The sequence below is a fragment of the Otolemur garnettii genome, unplaced genomic scaffold (assembly GCF_000181295.1).
Source record: "Otolemur garnettii isolate 467f Iridium unplaced genomic scaffold, OtoGar3 scaffold00056, whole genome shotgun sequence".
NCBI lineage: Eukaryota > Metazoa > Chordata > Mammalia > Primates > Galagidae > Otolemur > Otolemur garnettii.
In genome coordinates this window covers 5149318-5159172 of record NW_003852451.1, presented here as the reverse complement: position 1 = coordinate 5159172, position 9855 = coordinate 5149318, and the positions used below count along the sequence as shown (strand labels likewise).

The following is a 9855-nucleotide window of genomic DNA, read 5'->3' as shown; positions in this document are numbered from 1 at the left end:
AAAAAAAAAAAAGAGCGATTTTGGAGAGGATTAAATGTATGTAAAAGTTCCTAGCACAATGTCTAAAACTCAAGTGTTAGTTCCCTTCCATGTTATTTGTACATGTTTTCATTTATCTCTCTGATGGCTGGCTTTGTTTCCTACTTTAAGAGTTAAAGCACAGGGTGCAGTGGCTTATGCCTATAAATCCTAGCACACTGGGAGGCCAAGGCAGGAGGATCACCTGAACCAGGAATTTGAGGTTGCTATGAGCGAGGCTGATGCCATAGCACTCTCACCTGGGCAACAGAGTGAGACTCTGTCTCAAAAAAAGAAATCGTAAAAGAAGTCCATCGGGTTGAAATGAAAAGACACAAGACAGTAATTTAAAGCCAAATGTAGAAATAAAGATCTTTGATATAGGTAAACACATGGGCAATTATAAAAGCTAATGATATTGTAACTTTGGTTTATAATTCCACTTTTTGTATTATACATGATTAAAAGAACTAATGCATTTAAAAAAAAAAAAAAGTATTGGTCAAATACATCTAATTTGTCTTTATTTTTGAATGATAATTTTACTAAGTTGCCCAGTAGATGAATAATTTTTGTTCTTTCTGCATGGTGAAATTTTTTTACCCTTTCTCTGGCCTCTGTTGTGTTAATGTGAAATGGAATTTCGGTCTTATTTTGATCCTTTATATGTAATCTGTTTTTTGTTTCTAGATGGAATATCTTTCTATTTCAAGCATTTTGAAAAATATTTCCTTTCAGATTTTATTCAGTTATTCTCAGTTGCTCCAGAACCTATTTCCATGTTCACTGTCTATTGATTCATCCTCATGGTGTCTCCATCACCACAACAAATGGAGATTTTTATTGAGAACTATTCTACAAGAAGAATTGCATTTTCTGCGGCAATCCCACGTACCTGTATTATGCAAGTGTTAACATTTTTGCATTTCCTTTTGCCTGGACCCCAAGGGTTTCTTTTCCATCATCTGAACCTATTTTATTTTTTCTTCCTTTTTTGGCTATGGGCTTCTATTTCTCAGAGGAGATTTTTCCCATCACGAGTTTTGTCAAACATCAAGGTACCTTCCTGTTTCTACATACTCATGGAAAGAAATTTTCTTCTCCTTTTCAAGGTGACATAGCCTTAAGTATCCTGGTCATATGCAGGAATCTGGGTTTAATTCTTCTTACACAAATCTCTGTTTTCCTGAACTCCTGAGATATTAAACCTTGGTTCCCCGATTGTGATCTAATCTGTGCGTGACACTTCCTGGGGTCGCCCAGTATCCCCGTGAGCTCTCCTCTGTCACTGGGTTTATCTCTGGCATCGATGAGGTCCAGAGCCTACCATTCCCTTTAACACATCTTCAGGTTTATTTTTAGATGTCGTAGCAGCTTATAGATCCATATCATTCTTGTTGCCATCTTGCCTGAAATCTGCTTCTTTTTTGCTATTAAGAGCATTTTTCATGTTAAAAAGTCTTATTTTTAGCATCAAAAATCTCGTATACTATTAATGTGATTTTAGTTGTATTTTCAATATCACTGAAAAACATAAATGACGAATTATTTTCTACTCATCAACTGCTCATCACAACTGTACTCACACACATTTGAAAATTAATCATACATTTATTTGTAAAATATGTTCTGTGTGCATTATACCATCTGCAGACAATGCTCCCTGCCTATGTAATTTGTAAGACCTTTTGTAGTAATTCAACAACTGCCTGGAGGGTTGAAAAACACTGTCAGAGCTTTATTTTAGAAATGACATAGTAAGTCCAAATGAGGTCATAATATATTAATATATATTTACACTTTTTAGGTTAGTTTGTGATTCTAAGCAAGATCCTCAGGAATTATTATATGAGTCATGAGAAGAGAAATTTTAATTGCTAATTGAAGCAAGAATATGGAAACAATGAGAGTAAGTCTCTCATTGGAGTTTTTAAAATGAAAGTCATTAACCTCATTGTGTTTCCGGCCTTTGAGTAGAGCTTTACTACCTTATACATTTGTTAGGGGGATAAAATGTTATATTTGACAGACTAGGTAGAACTTTATTGCTTTTGACCAAAGGTCATTGTAAGATTTAAAGATCAACCTGTGGGTACTGTGTGATCTTTAAAGAGTTACAAAACATAAATTTAAAAAAAATTCTGTGAGTATAAAATATTTCATATTTCTTGAGTTAATATCAAAGTGGTCATTCATCAGCATATTCGCATCTAAGTTTAACTGATGTGTCTAAAACAAGTTCTGTGTTGCACTTGGGGCCATTTTCTTTTAATTCTGGACTTCATAAACTTTAAAGAAAGAGTCTCAAATCTGAAAAGTGTTGTTTTATAATAAAAGGAAATGTAAAATATAATATTTACTATTAAACTGGTTGTCCTAAGAATAAAATACATATGTAACTGAAATAAGGTTGATTGCTAAATAAACATTTAAAATGACTTTTTGTAAATCTAAATGAACAAAAGAAGCCTTCACTTTAGAAAAACTCATAGGGATAGTAGTCACACTGTGACAAATTCACAAAGATAAGGAAAGGATCCCGTAATTTATCTCTTCAAATTTTGGTTTTAATCTTAAATTATTCTCAACATATATATATTTTAAAATGGAGACCTCTTATTACCAATATGAATGTATTTTAATATGCTTACATTTGATATCATTACAAAAAACAAACTTTTTCAGGGTTTTAAAAGTAAACAGAATAAAAAATATATTTAGCTGTTATACTATATTAATTATTAAAAAATACCAAAAAAATGAATAGGTAATCAAATCCTAAGTGATTCCTAGTGAAATGAGGGTAAATACAGGCAATCAAGAAGAGTTTCTTGATTATTTTTAATAATATTCATAAAATTCCTGAAATATAAATAGTCACTGCACTCTTAATGAGAGAAAAACACCATTTTATTTGTAAAACACATATAGGTGTAGCATATGTAAATTCATAGACACTTCTGTACAACATCATCCTCCAGGGTCAGTGCACCTGGCACTGACTGGTGTCCTTGAGAAGGGAGGAGAAGACCCCAGAGCTCCTCCCCTATGTGCCTCCAGAGGAGAGGCCGTGTGAGAACACAGCAAGAAGGTCCCTCCCCAGAACCCGCCATGCTGGACACCTGGGCTGGGAACTGCCAGCCTCTAGAACCATGAGAAAATCAATATCTTGTCATGGCAGCCTGAGCTAAGACACATGTATTCAAAGAAAGTCTCTAAGGACACTCTAAGGTGTGGCCAGGCCAGGCCAGGCCAAGGGTTTAAGGAGGGAGTTAGGTTGACCCCCCAGCTTGGAGGTTTGTTGCCAGGGCCTCAGAGAAGACAGTTTCACAAAGTCCACTGTGTCCTGCTGATGAGAACAGAAAGGGACAGGGGGTTAGACACAAAGGTCACTGGTGGCCTGGATAGAAGCACCTTTGATAAAATGCTGGAGAAATGGGAAGTAGAGAGGATGGGAGGGAGAAGGGTTGACAGTGACTCACAGCATCGCTTTTGAAAAACTTCACTGTGAAAAACAAGGTGAAAATGAAGCAGTATCTGGGAGGAATTTCCAGGGGGAAAAAAACAACAAAATAAAAATATATTAAAGGGAAATCAGGTAGAGTATGTTTATTAAACACACACCCAGACACAGAAAAGTGCCTGGTGGTAAATGGAGTGTAAGAGGGCCCATCAAGGGCTAGGCCAAATTTGTCAACTGAAAACAATATTATGTTAATAAAAAAGGAACCTTACGAAACAGGCGAGCAGAAAGAAAGTGACACCGTACCACGTGGAGCAAGTAGAATTATTTCTGTAGTGTTCAAAAAAGTCTGGGGTCCCAAAGTATAATGGCAAGTGTTATTTTATTGTTAAGCCAGCGGGTTCGCAATGATTCAGATGTGCCAACTATTGATAAGGAGGCCGGGAAAAGAACCCAGGAGAAGAGATTTTTTGGTGGGAAGAACTGCTGTGGTCAGGGAGCCAGGAGGATTTAAAGACACAGAGATAATGTTTTTCTTTCTCAGTCTCTCTCACTCTTTCATTGTTTCTGTCTCTCCAGGGTTCCCTCTTTTCTCTCGTTTCACATTCTTTCTCTCAGTATTTGTTGTCTGAAGGCATATCATGAAATAGAAGGAGGAAAAATAAATACAGCTCTCAGCTGCTTAGGAGAGATACTCTCAAAATACAATGTCAGAGGAAGAAAGAAAGTAAAAAGGGACAGGAACGCCCGGCCCACAGTTACAGCAGTATCAGTATCAGAGTAAGCGGCATTAATCATGGTAGAGACACTGAGTAATTCACAAGGAGGTTCCGTAATGCTGAACCTCAGTGCACCCAACAACAAACCCTGGGCGGCCCGGTGTCCCTGCTGGGGTTCGAGCTCCAGCTCCCGCTCTCTCTCACTCATTCGCTGTGGACCTTAGGCGAGTCATACAACCTCTCCATGTCTTAGTTTCTTCATAGTAAAGATCAGGGTACTAATAATACCCACATCCTAGAGTTGTGCGGATTAAATGAACTAATAACACCCACAGAGTTTGTGACGGTCTCGGGATTGTGGACGTTGGTATCATTATCACTGCTGTTGTTTATGCTGTTCCCCAAAACCACACAAAGGAAAAATATAGAATTCCAGGGAAAAACTGACATATCAACCGCAGTCTTAGTAGGAGAGTTTTAACTTTCCTCTCTCACTAAGATAAATAAAAATTTGAAAAGTTAAGAAAGCAGAGAGATGGTTGCAATAAAATATTCAAACAGGCTGCCTGACCCTTAAAGTCATTGCAAAAAGAAATGGCAAAAACAAATAAGACAGTCTACGTAACACAATCGCAAAATAGAAAGAAAAGAGTAAATAAAAAGCAACCACCGAGGCAAAACGATGGCAGAAGTTAAACAAGGCGTAGCCATAGTTGTAAGTGACTCACACTGATGTATTAAACTACAGAGTCCTTGGTCACACTAAGGTACTAACTGTAACAGTTTAGTTAGAAGAGACAGGTGTAGAGGGCAGCAGGGCACTGAAAGAAAGATGCTCAGCAAAGCATCTCCAAAATGTGAAAAATAGACGTATAGTACAGACGACAGTGGTTTTATGAATTTAGGTTACAAGGTGCAGTTATAGATAACAACACTGGGCCTTTAGAAGCTGAGTAATGTACCAATAAATTTTTCAAAGGGCACAAAATATTGTTCTGAAGCATTTTCAGAATGCACAAAAATCTTTAATAAAATTAGTACTAAACATCTATTCCATAAACTTATACTGAATAAAGTAAACTTTATAAATACATAGGAATATAAAGTAAAGTTGATGTCTGTATCAATCCACATTTGGAATTCGTTTTCTAAGCTCCAGTTCCAAGAGAGGATCTGAAGGTTGACCATCGTCACCTGCTTGCTTCTCTGCTTGGCTGGAGTCCCCCCTCCCTGGCCCCTGCCTGAACACACATGGTAAACAGATGCACACAAGCCTCCTGCTTGGGGAACTGTAGGACGTGAGAGTCACCCAGATCCACAGTAACACTCAGAAGTGTGCTGGGTTTGTTACCAGCCGCTCCACCTGGGCGCTGTGGGGCAAGTGGCTGGAGTCTCCAGGGTGTGGGGAGGGAGCTGGAGGGCATAAAAGCTTCCTACTAAGGTGCATCACAATTTTTGATTATAAAAATCAGGGTACCACTTTGCTCCCCATAAGTAGAAACACCTATAATTTGTCAATAAGAAAAAAAATTTTCAAAAACATCTCCAACTGATGTCAAAAGGAATTTCTCAAAGGTCTTGATGGGCCCTTCACTTGCTTAGAAGGGAGGAAGGGCAGTTGGGTGCATTCATAAGGACTGGAAAGCCAGGGGAATGTCACCTCTGCCTGGGAACATCACATACCTTGCTCTGGGCAGACGCTCTGGACCCGCAGCCTGAGTCTGTGGGCTCCTTCCCATCTACATGTCACTGTCACCTCTGTCACCTTCCTGGTGATAGGTCAGCCCACAGGTACTCTGGATAGTGGGAGACGTAGACACAAACAAATCCCCCTCATGTAAGTCACTCCTAACTTGCCATCTCTTTTCTCAACACTAGAAGTTTAGTTCCCATTCCCTGGTGATGCCAGACACCATGCCAGGGTGTGGACAAGCGGGCATGGAGGCGTGATTGAGGTGCAGGGAAGAGCTGCTTCTCTGCTCCCAGAAGCAGCAGGCCAGGGGAGTTGGGCCAATTTGATTTCGAGGTGTCAGTTGCCAACTGAGGTTCAGCCCACTTTTTCTCTTCCCCTTGTCCTCTTGACAGCACCAATATTCTCCTCATCACCTCGATTCCCAGCACAAGGAATCATGCTGGCCACTCCCTCTCAAGCTTGCCCTGCCCCAGAGAAGGCAGACTTCACAACACGGTACTAGCAAACATTCACTCTGCCCTCCTCCTTGTTAGAACTTGGGGCCCCCGTCTCTTCCATTTGGTTTTTATTCTTTCATTTTATTCCTACAGGGATCTTTTCTGCATATGTGCTATGGACTTCTTGAATCCTACGCAACGTTGCTTTTGTGCCAAATGGTTAAAAAATAATAACAAAAAATGTAGTAATATGCTCCCAATGTAGAGTGTATGTAGATAAGAAATTTGACTGTTATGATTCCAGAGTCAATGGTTTTCACCCCGTCGCTGATAGACATGATGACAGATTTCAGGTCCTTCGGTGAATGAGTTAATGAAATATGACGTTCTAACTCGCCAGCCCCTCGGAGTTGGTGGCCGAGCTCCCCGCTCGCCTGGCCGCACGGTGCCCACTGGTGTTTTCACACAGCGTCTCTTCTCTCTCTACTTTCAGGTAGAAATTGAGAAGCTGGATTACCATCATTATCTGCCTCTGTTTTTTGATGGGCTTTGTGAAATGACATTTCCCTATGAGTTTTTTGCTCGGCAAGGAATCCACGACATGCTGGAACACGGGGGGAACAAGATTCTACCTGTCATTCCACAGCTCATTATCCCGATAAAAAGTAAGTGAACAGGTGAAAAAGCATCGCTCAGTTTATATGGTGGCACTTTGGACAACTTGCTAATTAAGCAATAAAACACAGCAGACTGAGGTGATCCCCAGGCTTTGCAGGAATTTCTATAAATTGACTCATGAGGCCAAACAAACTAAATCTCTGAAAATAGACCCTATCATCAATATTACACTATGGCTTAGCCACATAAATAAACTGAGTTGGATGGGGTTTGCACTAATGTAAAATGCTGTGTAGTAACGACACGAGCGTTAACATTAACTTCTAAGTGCACAGTTATGTTCCTCGCGTTTGCACACGGCTTAAATAAGATTTTTATTTAAATGGCATCCCTAATTTTTAAATTACAATACAAACACAATTATGTTGAGAAACTGTGAGGTAGTACGATTCATAATTTTAAGGGAAAAAATCTGGAATGGAGAAAAGAGTAATGTTTTTAAGTACCCCAAATTATTTTATCTACAATATGTTATCTGGGATGATTCTAGGACAACCCTGTCACTGGCTTCATGTGTCCATGAATGAGATGCTGCTTCCTTTCTGAGGCCGACTTACCCACCCATGAGACCCTTCTGACTGGTTGGCTGGCAGCATCTCCTTCAGGCGTCTTTGTGGGACTGTCCTGTGGGACAGATCCCACGGCTTAGAAGGAGTCTCCTGGTCACTTTCTTTCCTGTCCTCTTACCTACTACCAAAGCTGCTGGTGACCCCAGTAAAGGAGCCACCCTGATGGGCACAGCCAGCATCTACTGGTAAAGACTCAGGAAGGGGACAGCTGCTCCTCCAGCCCGGGTGGCCACCTGGGTCCATTGACTGCCCCTTCTCATCCTGATTCTGGGCATTGCCTGCACCTGCTGCCACTGCTTCAGCTTTTGCTGGTGCTGCCAATTAAAAGCAGAGCATTGGTGCTCTGATGCTACATAGGTCAGGGAAATCCGAGCTGTTTCCCAGTCGGGTCTGTTCCAGGCATTTTCGCCCAGATCCCAGCTCCACTACCCATGGCTTCTGAGGGATGGGGATCCCATCCCCCCAACCCCAAGTTCTGCCTTGTCTCCCACTCCAGGGAGAGCCCCTTCCCAGGGTGGTGGGTGGGACACCTGGCTGGCCTCCACATCTAGGGGACACCACCCTCACTTGAGGGCCGCAGGCATGCTCTCGCCATGTGGTTTGACCAGAACAAGAACAGAATGGTTCAACGCTGGCTCATTTCTCAGCTTGCTTTTATCCATGGTCTCTGTTTACTGATTGGATTTTGCTTTATTAGAAGCTCAATTTTCTGAGTTCTGCTCTTACAACTTACATCACATCAACTTTGAAACTTGCTATCACATCTTCAAGATCTCTATAGAAATCTGTACCTGAACACTCACATTTCCACCAAGACGGAGTGAGACCCAGCACAGGGAGTGCCATCGGAGGTGAAGAGCAAGGTGACAGAAAAGGGACCCCATGAAGGGACCCTGCTGAGTCCCAGCCTGCCCGCCCCTCCTGCGTCAGTGCTGAGCAGTGGTGATCTTTGATGTATTAAAACCTTTTCGAGAAGTGATTTACTCTCACAAGCGGGTCACAATTTTGGAATATGTTAAATTCTAGTTGAAATGCTACATTTCTAAAGGATGATTTGCAAGTTTTATTCATAAACAAAAAAGACCCAGAACTTTCTCCTGGGGGGCTATCTATCCATTTCCCCTGCACCCACCAGAGCGGCGGCAGTCGTACGGTGCTTACTCTTTTTGTAAAAGATCAGCACTTCATGTTAGCATCACAGCCCTCTCGGAGTCTCTACCTCAGAGCCCTGCTGAAGACCCTGAAAGGCAGAAAAAGAATTGCTAAGGATATTTCAACTGTGCTGTTTACAATTAAAACATACCAAATTCTAGTTTTGCTGGCCAAGGGGGAAGTGATTTTCAATTTTGTTCCATCTGTATTTTGAAGATGCATGAATGAGTTAAGAGAGAAGGGATGTGTTATAAGGGCAAAATTTACAGTACACACATCCTAGAGGCCATTTGCTGATGAGGGAAAATGTTATTAAGAATTCAGGATGGCGCCTGTGGCTCAAAAGGGTAGGGCGCCAATCCCATATGCCAGAGGTGGTGGGTTCAAACCCAGCCCTGGCCAAAAATGACAAAAAAAAAAAAAAAAGAATTCAATAAACACGTTTTGGCAGGGAAAATTAATTAGTATGCATTTGATGATTTTAAGTTTCCAGAGCCTCAACAGACCATCCTGGTGGTGATGTTGCTCGGCGCTCTGAACCTCCGGTGCTACACACCAACCCCACGTCTAACCCAGCTTCTTTCTGCTCAATCTGCTCATGTCACTAAAAGCCAGACTTTCTGTGGAAGAAATGCTGATCAACTATGCAAGATCATGCACCGTTCCAGTATAGTGTGGAAAACATCATGTGCACAAGCTAAATCTTCAGGTGGAGCTCTGGAGTGGAGTAAACTGATCCAGGGGCATCTCATGGGCAGAACTGGCATTAACACGTGGCAGCTGTGAGGATCGTACCTTCAAGCCAACTCTCAACATAACTGTGACTTTATCCAGAGACACGAATTAACCTATCACCAGCTAGCAGTTCTTGAACAGCTTTTTTAAAAATTCTAATTAATGTCTATGAAAACAAAGAAAAATTTATAAACTCGCAATGAAGCAGAGAGGTAGGAGTAGCTACTGTGTATATCTAGGACCTGGGATTATAATGCTACGCCCATCTACACTGGGTCTGACCCCGAGTTCTGGGTAACCTAGACAGCAGGTCTCTGCCCATCCACACTGGGTCTGACCCCGAGTTCTGGGTAACCTAGACAGCAGGTCTCTGCCCATCCACACTGGGTCT

The 9855-nt window shown here is 41.3% G+C and overlaps 1 protein-coding gene across 2 annotated transcripts in view; it reads left to right on the top strand.

Annotated features, from left to right (window-relative positions):
* PACRG (parkin coregulated) overlaps positions 1-9855 on the top strand; it is a 497878-nt gene that overhangs the window by 256940 nt on the left and 231083 nt on the right. For both annotated transcript variants that reach the window (XM_003792384.1, XM_003792385.2), the window contains exon 3: positions 6824-6995. In XM_003792384.1, coding sequence (XP_003792432.1) covers positions 6824-6995 — 172 coding nt within the window. The remainder of the gene's footprint in view (positions 1-6823; positions 6996-9855) is intronic.